Here is an 18725-nt window from a genome sequence, read left to right as displayed (position 1 = left end):
GCTGGCTGGGAGCACCTACCAAAGTGGGGGATGGGCGATATAGCACCGTACCCAAGTGCATCCCGACGTGGGTGGGGGGACCAGGATGCCCCTCCATCCTGGGAGGATGCTGGTGCCCAGCTTGCTGGTCCCCGAGGAAGGATGCTCAGCACCCCCAGCCTGCGGGCACGGAAGTGGCACCCCTTGGGTGCTGCAGCAGGGTGTCAATGTGTCGGACCACCCTGGGAGCAGGATAAGGCCGAAGTCACTGGAGGGTGGGTCGGGGTTCGGCCCCCTCCTGCAGCCTTGGCTCCTGGGGAAAGAACACGGCTCTGGGCTCCTGCCCTCTGCGGGGACTTGGCTTTAATCCCCGGGGGGGCCGGGGCAGTCCTTGCCCTGCCCATGCCACCGCGCTAGTCCGTGCCATTGGTGAACTGGCAGAGTTTGTTCTCCAGGTCGGAGATGCGCTTCTCCTGCGCTTGGACTGTCTCCTTCAGGGCACGGATCTCCTCCAGCACCTCCTCCAAGGCTGGCCGCTGCAGGAAGAGACGACACACGGAGTTACTGCGGAGTCTCTTCCAGCCTCCTCGGCCCCAGCCCAGGCCAGAGGACAGACCCGCTGAGACACCCCCACCCCCAGAGCACTCACGGAGAAATCAGGGTCGCAGACGGAGTGGCTGCGGCGGGGACCCGGAGGAGGTTTGCTGTCCAGGATGTTCTTTTTGACCACCTTCAGCTCCCGATTTTTGATGGGGACGTAGCCATCCCGCAGCGAGATGAGGATGGGATCTGCGTCCTTCCCTGACAGCCACTCATCTGCCTCCAGGGCCGGCTCGGGGCCCGGGGTGTCAGGGTACAGGTCGTCTTGGAAGAGGTCTGACTGCAGGGGCAAGCAACACCGTGGTGAGGTGGGGGTGGGGTGTGTGCCCTCGGACTCATCCATCTCCCAGGGACCCCCCACGGGCTCACCTTGCGTGGCACCGTCATGACGATGGGCTCACACTTGCGCTCGTGCAGCTTGAAGAACCTGCGTGGGACAGAAGTGGTCAGGGTGTGGTTATCCTCTCCCGGCCCCTCTCACTCCCCTCAATCCCTCCCCAGCTCTCACCTGGCTATCTCGCACTTGCTGACATCCAGCCCACGCTTGGGCATGAAGCCCATGCCCCGCTGCGGCTCCTTGCTGCTGTAGGTGTTCAGGTAGTGCACGTAGGGTGCCTCGTCTGTGATCTCGAAGTACCGGATGCTGCTGTCACCCTGTGGGTGCAGTGACAGGTGTCAGCCAGGCACAGCAACCCCAGGGCTGAGGCAACCAGGGTGGGGCTGCAGTTACCTTCCCGCAGAGATAGACGATGCTGGAGTCGGCGTCATAGAAAGGCAGCAGGACCCCATTGCTGGTGTCCATCTCCTGCAGAGCGATGGGCTCCTCGAAGTTCTTCTGTGGAGTCAGAGCAGTGTGTTGGGGGAGTGTGAATACTGGCCCCAAAACCCCCACCTCAGTTAGTCACACACATTAGCCACAGCATACTGTGGGGACGGGGCTCGTCCCCCACTCCCAGGGTATGCATACCCCCAGGCAGACAGCTAGGCATGCCCCTCCAACCCCCAGCACCCTATCGGCACTCCTGCTTACCTTCATGGCTGGGTGCACCTCAGTCTGCCTTGCCCCCCATCTGCACTGCACTCTGCCCCTCCCAGAGCCCTCCCCATGCCTTGCACAGCACGGCACACTTGGGAACTTGGCATCTTTTTTCGGGGGGGATAGGACAGGATGCAGCAGGCACCCCATCCCAGGGTAGGGGGGCTGAGGGTTGAGGAGGGGGCCAAGTTCCCAGGGCAGCACTCCATGCGGCCTCGTTACCGGGTCCCACAAGCCCAGCTCCCGCTGGCTCATTCTGGTAAAGCCCGTGGTAAAGATGTGTCCTTCTCGGGTGAAGATGGCCCGTACGGGCCTCAGCCCTTCGTGGGGGGCAAACCTCTCCTGGGGGGAGGGGGAGAGAGTCAGCAGGGGGCATGGGAAGGGAGGAAAAATGGAAGGGATCTGAATCTGTCTCCCAGAAACAACTGCTGAATCCTGCTCCTGGTAAGTGCATCAGGGTCCTGGGGTGCATGTGCTGCTGGAGAGCGTCCCTGGCAGCCGGCGCATGCCCGGCTTGGCTGGGCTCTACGGGCTCCTCGGGGCGGCACTGGCTGGGTGGGAGCCGCCGTCCGTACCAGGTCCCAGAGGCCCAGCTGTCGCTCACTCATCTTGCTGAAGCCTGTGGTGAAGATCTTGCCATCGGCCACGAAGATGGCACGGATGGGGCGGGTGCCGTCGTGTGGCTTCTCTTTCTCCTGCGCCGGCCGTTAGCGGGTTAAAACCAAACACAGAGACGTGCGGGTGCGGGTGGTTAGTAGGGTCAGATAGGCACGGCGGGGACCCCGCGGTGGGATGCCGGAGGGGACACACAATGGGGGCCACTCACCGCCACTATCTGCTGCTTGCGGGGGTCGATGATGCGGACCTTCTTGTCCTTGCAGGTGGTGACCAGGAGGCTGCCGTTGCGGTTCCAGCCCACGTTGTAGATGAGATCCGTATGCATGTTGTCCAGCACCAGCAGCGTCTCGCCCGTGCCCACATTCCAGAGGATCACTAAGTTGTCACAGCCTGCAGAGGATCAATGGGGTTGACGCTGTCACCCCACAGATCGCTCCCAACGCCAGGGGGCGTGACCCAGGACCACCTTACCTGCGCTGAGCAGGACGTTGCGGGCGGTGGGGTGCCACGAGATGATGCTCACCCGCTTGGAGTGTCCCTCCAGTGTCACCACTGGCTCGGTGATGTTGCGCACAGGGACATAGTCGGGGATCTGCCACACCTAGGGGGAGGGTGGAGAGCAAGGCATGGGGCAGCAGGGATCACCCCATGGGTGAGCACTAAACAGCTAAGGGCCTTGGAACCAATTAACCTCATCGTTAATCCCAGCTCAAGCTGTGAGGAAGATGACGAGGGGACAGCAGCAGCAGCACTTCTGCCCTGAAGTGCAGCCCAAGCAGTAGGGGTACTGGCGTGCACATGGAGGGGGGCATGGCTGGGGTGCAGTCCCCAGCCCCCCCGGCTACTGGTGGGTGCTGAGTCGCTGGGGCGGGTATATTTAGCACAAAGTGCTGCATCATGGAGAGAGCAGCCACCGCCAGCGCGAACGCATGGCGCTGGGGCTAAAAATAGGCCACTGACACTTCACAGGCGGCGGAGCGGGGGGGGGATGCTCTCTGACGCTCCCCCAGTGCCCACTGCCACCCCGTGCCCAGCGTTCGGCCGCTCACCATAACAGTGGTGTCCTCCGAGGCACTGGCGATGACGTTGTCATTGTGGGGACACCAGTCGATGTCTAGCACGGGTGCTGTGTGCCCTGTCACCAGCGGGTGGTTCTTGTCCACCCGGCCTGTCTGCAATGTCAAGGTGCTTGGATGAGTCTCCAGTGGATGGGGGAGACCCTGCCGGGTGCTTCCCAGGCCTCAGCCCGGCCACCGCGTGGAGCTGTGGCACAAACGTGGACATGCAGAGGGCCCTGGCGACAGCCAGAGCTTTGCACCTGCCTCAGAGAAGGAAACTGAAGCATACCCTGGGCATGGGGGGCACTTAGCACAAAGCTCTGTAGTGATGCAGAGAGGAATTATGTACTCTGAGAGGGGTTGTTCTGTGTCCCTTCTGATAGCAAGTAGAAGCTGGGCACTCCCTCCCAGCCTCTCTGCTGCGGTGGGCAAGGCTGATTCCCACCCCACTGGGATGCTCCCTGGGCATCATGTGCCCCTGGAGAATCTGAGATGGGGAGAAAGCATCTAGGGATTTCCTGCATCCCATTGATCACCCCTGGGCTATCACCCTTCACAGATAATGATGACTATCCTGGGCTGTCCGCGTCCCAAGCCCTCACATGAGCATAGGGATGCTGGGGCAAAGGCTGGGGGGGTCTGAGGCTACAGCAGCACGCCAAAAGCAGAGCTCATCACCATGTGTCCCCTAACTTAGTGCATCCTAGGGTAGAGTCAGACGCCAGCAGTCTCCCCACTCACCTTGGCAAGGGGCAGGACGATGAAGGCTCCCCCACCACCAGACTCCACAATGATGGCCACAAACTTGGGGTTGACAGCACAGAAGGAGCTGTCGCACGTCACCTTGGAGACGCGGATGTCCTCGTACATCTGATCAGCCTTCACCGGCTGCCCGAAGACATGCCGGAACTTGCTCTGGCGCACCACGCGACGGCTCATGACTGGGGGGCACAGAGGCAGGCCATGACCCCGCCCCAGCACAGCACAGAGGCGTTTCAGCCCCCTGTGGCCTCATGTTCTAAGAGACCCCTCCCCACTACACTCTGGGCGTAGTCTGGGGGCAGTCTGGTAGGAGATGAGGGAGCAGCCTGATGTGACTGTGGTCCCACAGAAGGGAGCAGGGGCAGCCCTGGTAGAGGGGTAATGTAGGTGCTGCCAGTGCTGGGGACAGGCATCCTGCAGCTGGAGTCACTTGACAGCAGGGCAGGGACAAGGCCATACCATGAAATACAGCTGTGTGCTGCCCTGCAGTTGTGCTGTGCCCCAGCTCACAGCTGGCACTGGGGTTGGCATGTGAGCAACTACAGTAGGGAAGTGGGGCTGAGGGCAATTTGGGGCAGACACAGAGGTGCCATGCGCCAGGTCACAGCTTGTCCCCTAGTGTCCCATCCCACAGTGGTGACCTGAGGTCACCTGGCTCAACCCAGCACCCACACAGGATGGAGGCTCTGCCTCCAGCATGTCCACCTGATGGGCTCCTGCCCTGGGTTTCCACATGTGCTGCTCACTGCACCCCCAGTCCACTGATCTGGCATTGACTCTGAGTGAGGGCTGGATCCAGCACAGCCACAGCTCCCGATGGGCATACCAGAGTGCAGAGGAGCTTCCCATGCCCAGCATGGCCTCAGCACGGTGTCAGCCCTCAGCCGAGCATGCTGCCTGCACTCATCTCTATACTGGGCTTGTGCTGCCCCTGAGACCTGCCTGGAGAGCACTGAGCCCCTCGGGACCACAACCTTGCTTGAACTGGGGACCAGCAGCACGTGAGCCACAGACAGTCCCAGGGGCTCCTCTGTGCTTTTTGGGGGTCTCAGCTATTGCCATGGGCTGTGATTAGTCACCAAACCACTGCCAGGAAGGCCAAACACTGCTGACCGAAGTCTGTGGGGCTGGTGTGAGCAGAGGTAGAAGCAAATCTGCTCCCCACGTCCCAGCTGATGGCTCTTGGCCAGGGAATGTGCAGCACCAAGCTATGCCACAACTGCCCGGCTCCTGAGTATCCCCAGGGGTCCTCATGGCCCTTTACCAGGTTAGAGCCAGATGCTGACGGAGGGTCCTAAAGACCTGCCACTGAGGGGACTGGACACTGACACCACTTCAGCACCCCCATGGCCCCTTGCAGCGTCCCCAGTCCTGGGGAGGAGTGAGCTCGCTCTGTGGGGGTATCTGCAGCACCTCATCCACTGCAAAGGGAGCAGAGCTGGGGGTGCAGGCATACAGGAGAGGGAACAACAGCCCGACCGGCTGGGCAGGGTGCAGGTAAGGTGCAGATGTGGTGCAGGCAGAGCTGAGCAGGATGCAGGCAGCATGTAGGGTGCAGGCAGCATGTAGGGTGCAGGTGGGGTGCAAGCAGAGTTAGGCAGCATGTAGGCAGGGCTAAGTAGTTGCAGGTGAGGTGCTAGCAGCGTGCAGGTGGGGGGTAAAAAGAGGGTGCAAGTAGGCTGCAGGCTGGCACTGGGCTGCAGGTGTGACAGCTGGACGAGGCGCAGGCAGGGTGCTAGCGGAGAGCAGGCGGGGTGCAGGCACGACACGGGCGGGATGCAGGCGGGGCCGGATGGGGTGCAGGCGGGGAGCAGGAGGGTGCGGGAGGGTGCGGGAGGGTGCAGGCGGGGTCAGGCGGGGTGCGGGCATGTTACAGGCAGGGTGCGGGCAAGGCGCAGGCCAGAGAAGGCAGGATCCAGGCAGGACAGCCTCGCTCCCCTCTCCCCGGCCCGTGCCATTACGTTGCCACAATTGAATCCGCAGCGGCGGCTCGGGAACGACCAGAGGTCACTTTCCAAATATAGCCATCTCCTGCCGGGCAGCGGGCGAGGGAGCGGAGGGCCCGGGGGACCGCAGCCCAGCACCCCACCGCCCCTTCTCCCTCCCTTCCCCTCTCCCGGTGCCCGCCGCCGGCCCCGGCCCTCCCGCGTCCCGGCTCCCACCTGCGCTCCGCGACTCCTGCGCGCTGCGGGCGCGCCCCCGGCGCTGCGCCCCGCTCGGCTCCGCCCGGCTCGGGCCCGGCCCGCGGCTCCGCTCCCTACGGCCCGGCCCTCGCTCTGTTGCCGCCCGGCGCGGCTGGGCTCGGCACCGCGCAGTGCCGCTGCCGCAGAGAACAGCTGAGCCCAGCCGGGCGCCGGGGCCGGCACAGCCCCCCCGCGGCGGGCACCGGCACAGGAGGCGGGAGGGGGCCCGGCCCCGCCTGCCCCCGCACCCTGCCCGGCCCCCGGCCACCCCCCTCCCGGGCTCTGCCCGCAAGGATGGGGTCAACCCTAGCAGATCCAGCCCTTGCTCCACCCCCACTCCTAAAAAGCGAGGAACTCAGGGGCATCCGCATCCTCCCCCGGGTACGGTGCGTGGGGCAAGAGAAGTGCCTTTGCCAGGCAGCGACTTGCTAAAAGCACTGGGGGAAACCAAGGAGAGGGGCTGCCCTGGGCACCCCAAGGCTGCCATCACCCCAAGGGCCACCTCTGTCCAGAGCTCAAGCAGGGCACCAGCTGCAGGGCATCCTGAGAGGCTGTGGTAGGTGCCCTCTTGCACCCCGGGGCCAGTCCAGCCCCACAGACACCACAGCATGGGCTGGCCTTAGGGCTTCATATGCACACAGCACCCCACGGACTCACCAGCCACACACCCCTGGGGCTGCAAACCCACAGGGGTAAGCCCATGCCAGCCCTAGCCCTGCACAGCAGGATGGTTACAGGCACATCCAGAAGCCAGATTTGGGATTTAGCAGAGCCCAGCCCTGCGAGGATGCCCTGGCCCAAGGGGATTAAGGGACTGTAGAGCTCAGAGACCTGTGGGAGGGGAACGGTGGTTCCTGGAAAGGCAGCAAAGCCCTGGACCCTACAAGGCCACCAAGCAGAGCTGGACAAGCATTGGCTGAGCCAGACACGAGGGGGCAGCTGACAAAAAGGCAAGGAAAAGGTGACATCTATGCTTGCTTAGCTGAAAGGATAGCAGGGAGGGAAGGGGGCTGCGAGTTATTCCCTGCTTGCCTTGTCCCACCCTGGCCCTGGCTTGCTCTGCCCTTTCAGCTTGGAAACTCACGTCCCTTGGGCCCAACTGCAAGCCACATTCCCAGCAAGTGGAGAAAAAGCCCCAGGGAGCCTTTCCACAGTTGATGCCATGGGGAGTGGGAAGGGATAGGGCACCCCAGGGACACTGCTGGCCCCACCATGCCCCCGCAGCAATGGCCCTGTACCCCTGGCCCCACACCTCAGTGATGCTCACTCAGCCCTGCCCCAGCTGGAAGCTCCATGAAGAGATGTTAAGGTTGAGCTGCAGGGCATTTGGCCTCACTGTATCCCCTTGCTTACAGCCCTGCTGCTCCTCAGGGCCAGGCAGGCCAGAGGGAGCCCACAGAGACCTCTGCAGCATGCCTGCTTGCCATGGCAGGGGACACAACGGATTAAAACTGGTTCACCTGATAGACTCTCTTCTGTCTCTTCCCTGTACATATCACTTGGAACAGGATGAGTCCAGGCTATAATTCTGGTAGGGAAGATGAGTGAACAACCCTGCTCTGGTTCCCCAGAGCCCCACTGCCACCTTGTGCTCCGACAGCAGCTCGGATCACTCCTCACCCCCAGCCCAAACAGGAGGTGGCACAGCCTTGTCCTCTTCAAAATAAAACTTTATTTATTCGGTAACAAGAACATTGAATCTGCACATCAGTGCACAAGTTCACATTTAAAAACAGCTGAGCACATCGGTCATAAAGTCTGTAGGGGGGAAGGGGACAATCCCAGCCACCAAGGAAGATCCAGGAGGGACAGACAGAAGTGCTTCCCTCCCCGGTTTGCACCTCCACCGCCAGCCATCCCCAAGCTCCAGCAGACGGTGTGGGTCTGGGCTGCCCAGCCCTGGGGCGATCCCATCGCACCAGTGCACAGACAGAAGGTCACATCTCCATAAAGGAAAATAAAAAGGCACTGGCACCTTCTTTTGTGCCAACAGAGATGTCTGCAGCGTGGGCGGGCTGTTAGCACCTCTGGCAGCACTGCCGGAGGGTGACTGAGTGCCCTCTGCTCAGCCTGGACCCCTCCTGTGCCAGGCCAGCTGCCTGCCTCTGCCCCGTGCCAGCAAAGGCTGGGGATGGGGTGTCCCTCCCTTAGGGAGAAGCGTGGGGGTTTGTGTGGAGCTAGGACCAGATTAAGGCAGGACACACCACGACGGGAGCAGGGGACCTGTGGCGGGTATGGCTTCCTCCTGCCGCTGGGCTGGGAGAGCTGCAGGACGCTCAGAGCCCCAGGCAGGTCAGTGTCTCGCTGCCTGTGCTGCTTCCCAGCAGCTTGCGCCTCCCAGGAGATTCCCGGAGCAGCCAGAGCCAGGGTGGGATACCTTCCACCAGCCCTTCACTGGCACAGGGACGCCGAGCTAATCCCTACTCTGCTTAACATCCAAGTGAGCAAGAGACCGTGTCACCTCCTGACCCTCCTGCCACCCGCTGGGACTATGTCCCCTGGAAAGGGCTGAAGGAGGGGAGAGAAATTTGTACAGGTCACAAGTTCTCAAGCAGATCGGACACACACACACACACCACCGAGTGCAACAGGACACAGTGTAAAACCCAGCTTCACGCACACGCTAACGCCTGGGCAAGGCTCAGGGGGCACAGAACAGCGGGCACAGGGTGGGCGAGGGGCAGCGATGGCTGAGATATTGTACAGGAGTCAATGTAAACAATAAAGCATCCTCTGAGAGGGCTTTGCGAGACTAAAAAACAGTTGCTTTGTACAAAAATGCCCTTAAAACAACTCCTTTCTCCTAAACCCCCTCCCTCAGCAAGGCTTGGCAGATGCTGAGCGCCCTGCGGGTGCTGCTCCTTCCCATCGGGGGAAAGTGCTGCTCCCTGTGGTGCTCAGGTCACGAGAAGCTCTCCAGGAACCAGAAGAGAGCCTCCATGGGCCACCAGCATGGAAAAAGGACAACTCTTCCCAGGCAGAGACCTCTGATGCCATGGGCTTGATGGCTTCCATCACCCGGGCACTGGCCAAAGAGGACCCAGGACCCCCAGCCAGCTGCATGCAATGTGCCCTTCCAGCCCATCCCTCGTTCTGCCCTCCAGGTCAGAGCCTCCAGACCTCCAAGGCCTTCATCACTCTGGAAGAGAATCATCCTCCCCAACTCCCTCCACCTGCCCACAGGTTTCCAAAAGGAAAAAACAACTGTGCTGAGCCAGAGCAGAGGACAAGGGGACAGCAAAGCACCTTCCTGCAGGGTCTTTGCCTCTTTGCTACTCTCCCCCACTGAAGCACCTGGAGAGCAGCAGAGCACTGGAAAGAAGTTACGTTTCTGGTCTGCATGGGACAGCTTTCCTATAGGGCACTGCTCCTGAGATAACACTTGGCAAAGAAACCTGATCCCTTTCATTCTCCCTCTCTCTTCTCAAGGGAAGAAGTTATACACAGGGCTTTCTCCCAAGCAGATCCTTGCCACCAGGACGTGTCGCCAGCCAGTCACACTCTCTCCAGCCCTTGGTGGCACTTCGTCCCTTCCACCCATGGAGGGGCAGGCAGAGATGTCTGGAGAGCCAGAACGGTGGGTAGCAAGTCTGGTGAGGTTTGTGGGGGAGGCAAGGACTGAAACTGTCCTTCACAAGATGACATGAGCCATTTGGCCTTTCCATGCTGCCTGCCCAGCTCTGAAGCCAGCTGGAGCAGGCTAAGAGAAGCCAAAGGTCTCAGCGTCTAAAAGAAGTCTGTAGCCTCCCGGGCCAGGGAGTTGAGTGACTTCTAGTGACTGAAACAGTCCGGGGCACTGTGCTATTTGACCCAAGACAGGGCCCTGCTGGGCTACTCCGGGCTGTGCTCCAGCCTGCCCACAGCACAGGAGAGCTCAAGCTACTTGGAAAGGGAGGGACGAAGTGCAGGCTGCTTCTGGAGGAGGACAGACATGCTCATGGCCCCGTTGCTCGAGCTGTGGGCATGCAGGCTCTGCAAGGCAGCACAGGAGGATTCCTGGGAGCTGCAGGAGGGCAGTGAAGTGGGATCACTTCAAACTACTCAGCTACCCCCTGCCACTGCCTGGGAAGAAGGTGAAGGTCTACGGACAGACCTACCCCAGGGCAGATACGCTGCATCCCAATACTCCACAGCACTCCAGTGCTGTGTGCTCCCCTCTGGCTCAAGCTGAGCACGTCTCATCAGAGCCCACCAGACTCTGCGGCATCAGCACCGCTATTTAGGCATGGCCTTGTCTGCTGCTCCTCCCACACCACATCCTTTCCATGCTAGGCTTTCAGTTGGAGCCATTCTGCATCTTCTGTTTTGCTCCTCCCCAGAAGGCAGGTCTGGGCCAGAGCCAAGCACCCGCTCAGACAAGTTCTTGCACCAGACGTGCCACGAGTCTGTGGACAGGACACAGAGCCCTTCAGCCACAGCCAAATCCCTTTCTCTCTGCTCCTACAGCATATGTACAATCTGCTGATATGCAAAGCTGGAAAGGAGCTTCGATTTGGCCAAGCTGCTCAGGAACCACCAAATCATCTGCTGAAATTTGGAGCAGACCCTTCTAGAGGAGCAGGAACCTGCAGAATGGCTGAGAAGAGCCAACAGCTTTCCATGGCTAACTGGCACTTCTGAAACCCAGCTGAAAGCAGGGGGCAGACAGGCAGATGCAGGGAGGGAGATGGGCAGGTGCAGTCCTCCTCCCACGGTGTGGTATCAGGGCTGCACACAGCACTGGAGGAGAAGGGACATGTTTGGCAAAGGCTGGCATCGAGGCTCACTTCTGGAAAGGGAAGACAGCTTATGATGTCAAATCCACTGCCACTTCTGTGCAGATGACAAGGAACAGCACTGAGTGTGAGTAAGGTGGGTTTGTTTTCCAGTTTACAGAATGCAGTCTTGCCCTTTTTTTTTCTTTCCTTCTTTAAAAGACCCCAGACCATAGAAACCACCAAAAAAAAAAAAAAGGAAAAAAAGTTTCTCTATAAATATCATATTTACAGTTTAGGAAAAAAAAAAAAAGCCTAAGAAGAAAGGAAAAAAGCTTCCAGAAAAGATCTTCCCTCCAGGATGAGTGTTAGGAGTGACAGCAGAGGACAAAGCTTTGCCTCCAGGTTTAGGAGCGATCAGAGTGTGGCTGAGGGGACACAAGAACAGCTTTTGGGTGGAGGGAAGGCAGCAGGAGGGCAGAGGACAGACGATATGGCTGTGAACCTGCAAGGTCCACAGCAGTATTCAAGTAATGGGAGGGTTAAACCCTAACGAGGCATTTGTTTTAAAAGAACACCCTGGGGCTTTGGGGCTCTCTTCCTCTCACCTGCTTGGCTGGGGCAGTGAGGAGAGGTGAGCTGGGCAGCTCCTGGAGGAGCTCACCACAAAATGGGGAGCTCTGCATGACCCACACTAGTGCCAGACTGCCTGGGGATTGTGGAGCCCATCCACTAGGGAGATTTACTCCTTTTGGGGATGCACCAAGCTGAACCAAGCCTAGGGTTGGAGTTGTCCTGAAGCAGCTTTCTGAGTGATCTGCCCGCATCATGGGGTTCCAGTTTGCAGAAGTACAAACAGAGGGACCTTGGCACAGCCTTCACATTTTGGGGGGGGGGGGGGGTGGTTCTCACCCCAGCAACCGCCCAGCACCATGTTTCAAGGCATGGGGAAAATTCAAGTTAGGAACTAGGATCTGGTTCTAAGCAAAAACTCCACCTTGCCAAAGCAAGCCAATGCCAACTGGCAGATGGGGAAGGTGTTCTTTTAAAACAAACTAACGACAACAAAAAATTACCAAAGGGAAAAAACAAAACAAAAAGAAATAAATTTTGAGGTTACCCAAGATAAAAAAACAAAACAAAACAACAAACCCCCAAAAAACGTTAAAAACAACCCCCCAACCCCAAACAGTCCTGCAGTCAGTCACACACAGAAGAACCAACCCACACCTACATGCGGCAGGAACAGTAAAATGACAATATATATATATATAAAATTAACCAATAAAGTGCATGTTCCTTATATTACACCTGCCCCTTGCATGAACCAGCGCCACGGGCTCAGAGGTGGCAGCCCAGGGCTCACATCGTGTTGTAGAGGGGATTGGTTGTCCGCTTTTTGTCACTGGTCTTTTTGAGCCTCCTCAGAGGATGAGTTCTCCCGTGCTGCTGCCGGGCTGTGACAGCCAGACCTCGAGGCGGAGGTAAGGAGTCCAGGACCTGCAGCCGGAGCAGTGACAGACCCTCCTCGGAGCTAGTCCACGTTGGATCCGCGTTGGAAAACAAGCTCGGCTGGCTGGAGCCGCACTCTTTGGCGTACTGAGCTAGCGGCCTCTCCACAGGCTTGCTCTGGGCGATGCACTCGGCTGTTCTGAGCTGCTCCACAAAGTGCCTGGCGGGCTCGGGGGAGGACAGGCGATGCTTCCCGCCAGCGCCTTCTGAGCCCTGCTCCAGCCTGCCCTCGCAAAAGCCTTGACCCAGGGCAACGCAAGTGAAAAGCACGGGGTTGGCATTGGAAGAGGCTGACTGCCTCTCAGATAAGTCATCCTTGGAGAGGTCCAGGCAGTCCAACTTGGCCAAGGAGGCCGAGCGCTTCATGTGGGAGGGTGTGGTGAGCCCCGCGTGCCGGATCCGAGCCTCTATTTCCTTCGCTCGCTGCTTGACCAGCCCAGGGCTGTTGCTGTGCTCCTCCACGCTGTGGCTGCTGGAGCTGTGAGGGATGCCATAACACAGGAAGGAGATGTCCAGAAGGTCCATGTTCTCAGTGTGTGGGCTGGTGAAATCCTCACTGCTCAGCTGCCTGGAGGTGCCAGCACCTCCCTCGCAGAGAGGGTTGGGTCTGTCCCTGAATGGGAGAGATGCATCTCCCTCGGTGCCATGCGGCGCGACCAGCTCATCGTCCGTACTCGTGCTCTGCTCAGTGACACCTTCCAGGTGAATTACGTGGGGGTAAGAGGAGCACTCCAAGATGGCCGAAGGTGTAGGGGTCACCTGGGCAGAGGGAGAAGCAGCACCGAGGTGAGCAGATGACTCAGCACCCTCCTCGACAGCACTGCCCACGGTGAAGGTGGCCTGCCTGTGTACCGCCTGCTCCGGTGCTGAGGGGCTCCCCAGCAGCAGAGCTCCGAGGCAGGTCGGTGCCTTCTCTGAGCACAGTGAAGGGTTCAAGTTTTCATCCAAAGGCAGGACGGCTGTGTCCAGCCCACCCTGCTCACAGGTCGCACCGGGACGCTCTGCAGCCCTGACCGCGGCAGTGTACTCGATGATCTCCATTTTCTTTGGGAGGAGGGAGGGCAGGGGTGGCGCTGTCCCATCAAACGAGACCACTGTCCTGTGCTCTTGTGCTGCTCCCTCCTGCCCCGGCCTGGGCTCTGCAGGCAGCTCTGCCTCAGGAGGCAGCAGCAGGTCCTCAGCACCTAGGCCCTGTGGCTCACCACCCTCTGGAGCCAGCTCCAGGGGTGGCTCCTCGCTCTTCCCCCGCAGCAGGAGCTCGGCAGCAGGAGAGTCGTTCCTGGAGTTCTTGCGGGTCGGTAAGAGGCAGACAGGGGATGTGTGCTGGTGCTCCTGCTCCTGTCTCAAGCGCTCCTCAAACTCCAAGGTGGCTCGCCGAACGGAGCCAGGGCACCACTTGGGCTCAGGGTTGATGGAGCTGTGAGGCTCTTGTGGATCCCCACCAGAGCTGCCTTCCTCCAGGTCTGATTTACCAGAAGATGGCTGCAGGGAAGGGGCAGTTTCTTGCTCAGCTTGCAGAGAGTCCTTCTCCTTTTCCTGGTGACCAGCACAGGCTCCCTCACTCTGCTCAAGCCTTTCTGACATCCAAATTGCCTCCACTGGCAAGTCATGCAGTGTGTTCCTCTTTGGTGTCTGGGTGAGGCTGGCTGAACCCTCTTTCTGCTGGGCAGGTCCTGCTGCCTGGTTGATTGACTCGATCTCAGTGATGATTTCCTTCACAGAAATAGCATTTTCCGAGTGGGATCTCGTGAGCTGGCCTGCAGCAGGCAGCTCGGGGACCTCCTGCAACACAGAAACAGGACATTTACAATTGGAACAGCTGAGCTGGCACACAGCAAATGGCAGCAGCTTGAAGGAAATGAGGGTGCACGTCCTCAGAGCAGCACAAAGTGCCATGACCACTGACACAGAAGCGTTTTACAGTCCCTGGGACTGCATTTACAGAATCTCAGAAAAGACCTCTAAGCTCATCAAGTCTCAGCCTCTCCCCAACACCTGCACAACCACTAAGCCACGTCCTGAAGTGCCACGTCTACCCTTGTTTTCTTTTCAGCATCTCCACCACCTCCCTGGGCAGCCTGTTCCAATGCCTGACCACTCTCTCAAGTAAAGAATTCTAATACCCAACCTAAACTTACCCTGGCACAGCTTGTGGCGATTAACCTCTTGCCCTGTCATTAGCTACCCGAGAGAAGAGGCCAATACCAGCCTCACTACAACCTCCTATCAGGCAGCTGTAGAGAACAATGAGGTCTCCTCTCAGCCTCCTCTTTCACAGGCTAATGAATCCCAGCTCTCACAGCCTCTCCTCATGAGACCTGCTCTCCAAAGCCCTCACCAGCTTCATTGCCCTTCTCTACACCCACTCCAGCACCTCAATGTCCTTCTTATACTGCAGTGCCCAAAGCTGGACACAGTACTCAAGGTGTGGTCTCACCAGTGCTGAGCAGAGAGGCACAATCACTTCCTTCCACATTTAACCTATTCCAGGCTGTATGTTCACTTAGACTAAGATCTAAGAACATTTATTTAACTCCCTTGAATTCCAAGGGAAGTTCAACTTTTTTTTCTCCTAACAAAGGAAAATATAACTTAAAAGAAAAAAATAATCCTCATGCTGCTAGGTATAGTTTTGAACTGGAAACGTGAAAGACACTGCTCACATCAGGGCGTGAAGGGAGGCCCAGCATAAAGAATGACTGAGTGCTCCAGTGCTCTGGTTTCCCAGAGAAACATGGCCCATCCACACAGACGTTCTCCCTGCCAAAGCACCGGAGAGAGCATTGGCCTATTATACTTGGAAGAGCCTTACTGCCTCACATGGAGATGGAAAAGATTTAAGCAATGCAGTGTGGAATTTATGTAAGAGAGGCTCCCAGAAAACAATGGCCTCTGATTTCATCAACCCCTGTGAGAGTCCTGGAAGGTGGAAAGCAGTTTGAAGAGAAAAGTGCCTCCATTTGGGAGTTACTAAATCTGGTCAGGAACATCTCTCTGCCCAGGAGAGAAAAGTGAGCCATGACACAGACTCAAAGGTTGGGTTGGAAGGCACCTTAAAGACCACTCAGTTCCAACCCCTATGCTGTGGGCAGGGACGCCTCTTCCACTAGACCAGGTTGGCTCAAGGCCTCATCCAACCTGGCCTTGAACACCTCTCCTATGATCTTCCTGGGCCACCTGTTCCAGTGGTGTTCTTTACAGTGTCCTTTACTTGCATGAAGAGCTGACTGAAGAGTTGTGTGCACCTCCATGCACAAGTTTTTTGTGCATGGGAAGTTCCACGAGATTATTTAGCTCTTCATGCTCCTTTTTTGCATAAATCTAGATTCAAGTTTCTTGCTTCATCATCAGCTCCAGAGCACAGAAAATAGAACTTTTGGTTCTTCCTGAAGTACTTCAGGCAATCCTAGCTGCTGACTATGATGCATGCCAAAAAGGACAATGACTACAAGATTTAAAATGCTGCATGACTACTTGAAATAGATTCTGTGAACCTGCCTGATTCCATCACCCCAGGTCTGGAAAGACTCTTTTTTCCTTTCCAGCAGTGGAAGCTCTACACCTGCCTTGATCACAGGATCTTAGGGGTTGGAAGGGACCCAAAGAGATCATCGAGTCCAACCCCCCTGCCATGAGCAGAGACATCTACTATCCCAGTGCTGGTGCTTCCCAGACAGGGAAAAGTGCCAGTTTTGCTCCATTCTTTGGTGGATTTCTCAAGTCAGCTAAATATCTGCACAGGTTTGGGGTGCTGGTTGGCCTCAGCTGCTCCAAGGTCCATCTGGAACCAGATGATCCTTGTGGCCCCTTCCAATCCTGACTGATTCTATGCTACGGGGCCAGGTCCCACCTATCTGCTCTCCTGATGCAGAACTCTAAAAGAAGTTTCTCATGAGAACAGCAGAGCAGGTCAGGTGCAGGTCAGCTCTGTCAGTGCCCTGCCACTGCCAGCAAACAGATGATTGAGGAAAAAGTGCAGAAAAAGAGCAAGCATCTAAAAGTGAAGACAAGGAGAAGCATCTCACAATCCATCCCCAGGCAGCTGCCCTGCTCTGTGAAAGCCAAGACTAGAAGCTCCCCTGTCCACAGCCACTGAGCTGCCCACAGAGAGGGCTGAGCAGCAGTTCCTGAAAGCTCCAAGCAAGCCATTTTAACCTTTTGTTGCTCTTCATCTGCAGAAGAGTCATCTGACGCCTGAGGAGTGTTTCCAGAGCTGTTCCTTTGAGCATCTGCAGCTCCATCTGCAGTGGGCAGCACTTCCAGCACAGGCACCCTGGAGACCCCATTCCTTCCACTGCCCTGCTCCTCTGTCCGGGAGTGGGAGCAGGTGCGCGGGCGGCTCTCCTGGGAAAGCTCCACGAACTTCTCCAAAGCGCTGAAGAAATCAATCCTGTCTGCACTGAGCTCTGTCACTTCAGGCTGGGGATTCTGTTGGAGGCTTGGGGAATTCTGGTTAGGGGAGTGAGGAAAGTCTTTTAAGCACGAGTTGAATTCTTCCATGGGAACCAAGTGCACGTTCACGTCGGGCTTAAGGGCATCTTTTTCTAGATCGTCCACCGTCAAATCAGGAAACTCTGCAATCTCCAAAGGGTGCTGGAGCTGCAGTAAGGCCTCAGAAGCATGGCAGTTATCAGGGGGGACAGAGTCTACACAGCACCCAGCCGTACAGCCATTGATGTTGTTCAGGTTCAGTTTGTCCTCCATCTGCTCAGTGTGGAAGTCCCGACACATAAACTCTAGGTGGATCCTCTCCTTCACACACACCTCCTCGATCATGTTTGCATCTGCTGGGAGCTGCTGCTCTCTGTCTAGCTCAGCTGAGTAGATGGGAGACACTGGCTGCTGGTTGTCATTGGTCTTTGCCTCCGAGATCTGGTCTGCTGAGGTGGTGATCTCCTTTTTGTTCAGTTCCAGCCCAGCCTTGCAGATGGGCTCATGATGGTCTGAGAGGTCACTGTCGGAGTGTGAGCGCCAGAGTTTATTGTGCCGCTGTTTGCTGTGGGGAAGAGAAGCAAATGAAAACACTGAGTGGTGTTCTCACATACCACAGCCAGAGCCACCTCCTAAAAGATGTAACCTATGTGAAAAACTGTGCCAAATGCTGGAGTTGCTGACCACAACCCCAGCTTCATCTGAACAGCTCAGGGTCAAAGCTGCTGCAGAGGAAGCTGATCCAACAACAAGCCAGTTCCCAGAGCTAACTCCCACGACACTGCTCTGCTCCACACATCTGTTTCCTCAGCAGTACCTTATCAGTCCACTCAACAAATGCAATGGTGAGCTAACTACCAAATGTGGCCCTTTCTCAGCCAGCAAGCACCCTTCCATTTGCTAGCAGGTAGCAACGACCAGGAGAGTCAGGGTCACTGGTCCCGAATGTGAGTAAATGGCAGACATTAAACAAAGTCCATTTTTTCTTGTGGTTCCTTCTTTGAATAGCTTCAGCGATCACTGACTGGGCTTTGGTAAACAAGGTGGTAGGGTGGGGCGAGTGGATGCGAGGGTGGGTGCAGGCAGACCACAGAAGACATCCACAGTCAACAAACAGCTCCAAAACACCACCTGCCTTCCACAGGAAGGAAGTTCAAATGTTCCCCAGGTCATGGAAAGCTCCTTTAGGAAGATCTGAGCAGTCATAAGGTCAAACATCTGCCAGTGGCATTGCACCACCTAATCTCTACCTGTCAAAAATCCCAGCCCATGTACCCAGGCTTGCACACAGCAAAGGAGGCAACTTCTGGCAGTGAAGCCACACCAACCAGCCATGCCTGCAAGTGCTTTTGTGAGTGACCACGGCCACAGGGCTGTGCTTCCACCGTTTGCCCCTAGGAGGAGAGCAGATACCACAGAAAGGTCCTGCAGATCCAAGGAGACCTTGCAAAACCTTTTCAGTCCCTTGCCAGTGTGAGGAGGCACTCCCAGACACATCCACTGGCTGGAGCAAGTTAATTACCAGATGCTACTGAACTAATTACAACGTGCCAGTTTAGTTGTGGGTGCCCAACAGCTAAGAAAAACAACCCATCACAGACTGAGCTTCCCAGCCCTAGGGTCAGCTACAGTCTTCATGTATGGCACAGAACAGATTCAGGTCCTCTCTGAGAAGAGAGGAGTCCAGACTAGAGACCAGAAGGCATTGCCCTGGGTGCACGTGCTCTGTGTCTAAGGGGTTTCAGAGCAAAGTCTACCACTGGCAGAAGAACCAGGCTTGTTCCCGAGGCAGATTGGGGCTCAGGCTCTGTATGGGATGCCAAACATTTCCCAAGCCTCTGTTCATGTAACC

General features: G+C 57.4%; 2 protein-coding genes across 6 annotated transcripts in view; both read right to left on the bottom strand.

Annotated features, from left to right (window-relative positions):
* Positions 1 to 325: 325 nt before the first annotated feature.
* On the bottom strand, positions 326 to 6421 carry CORO6 (coronin 6). 3 transcript variants are annotated; one of them, XM_064166100.1, is made up of 12 exons: positions 6216 to 6421; positions 4033 to 4232; positions 3283 to 3405; positions 2705 to 2834; positions 2442 to 2623; positions 2191 to 2310; positions 1838 to 1957; positions 1310 to 1414; positions 1088 to 1233; positions 949 to 1006; positions 629 to 859; positions 326 to 515 (listed from the first exon to the last, which is right to left on the bottom strand). In XM_064166100.1, the coding sequence occupies exons 2-12, from the start codon at positions 4228 to 4230 to the stop codon at positions 393 to 395; spliced, it is 1536 nt and encodes a 511-aa protein (XP_064022170.1). In that variant the 5' UTR covers positions 4231 to 4232; positions 6216 to 6421; the 3' UTR covers positions 326 to 392. The 3 variants fall into 3 exon arrangements, with proteins under 3 accessions (XP_064022170.1, XP_064022168.1, XP_064022169.1); XM_064166098.1 differs by lacking the exon at positions 1838 to 1957 and having other exon boundaries at positions 6216 to 6418; XM_064166099.1 differs by lacking the exons at positions 1838 to 1957; positions 2191 to 2310 and having other exon boundaries at positions 6216 to 6419.
* A 1464-nt stretch (positions 6422 to 7885) lies between these two features.
* SSH2 (slingshot protein phosphatase 2) overlaps positions 7886 to 18725 on the bottom strand; it is a 107198-nt gene continuing 96358 nt past the window's right edge. For all 3 annotated transcript variants that reach the window (XM_064166085.1, XM_064166087.1, XM_064166086.1), the window contains 2 exons: positions 16598 to 17438; positions 7886 to 14224 (listed from right to left, as the gene is read on the bottom strand). In XM_064166085.1, the coding sequence (XP_064022155.1) occupies positions 12293 to 14224; positions 16598 to 17438 (2773 nt within the window). In that variant the 3' untranslated portion in view covers positions 7886 to 12292. The remainder of the gene's footprint in view (positions 14225 to 16597; positions 17439 to 18725) is intronic.

Source organism: Pogoniulus pusillus, chromosome 27 (genome assembly GCF_015220805.1).
Source record: "Pogoniulus pusillus isolate bPogPus1 chromosome 27, bPogPus1.pri, whole genome shotgun sequence".
Classification (NCBI taxonomy): Eukaryota; Metazoa; Chordata; class Aves; order Piciformes; family Lybiidae; genus Pogoniulus; species Pogoniulus pusillus.
This window is presented reverse-complemented; position numbering and strand designations above follow the sequence as displayed.

What these genes read in the sequence shown, in the direction of transcription:
- CORO6 (XM_064166100.1), bottom strand. Translation starts at nt 4,230, where the DNA reads ATGAGCCGTCGCGTGGTGCGCCAGAGCAAGTTCCGGCATGTCTTCGGG. An exon ending in GCAAGCAGCAGATAGTGGCG is followed by an intron (nt 2,311 to 2,441) that starts GTGAGTGGCCCC and finishes CGGCCGGCGCAG; the next exon opens with GAGAAAGAGAAGCCACACGA. An exon ending in AGCAAGTGCGAGATAGCCAG is followed by an intron (nt 1,007 to 1,087) that starts GTGAGAGCTGGG and finishes TGTCCCACGCAG; the next exon opens with GTTCTTCAAGCTGCACGAGC.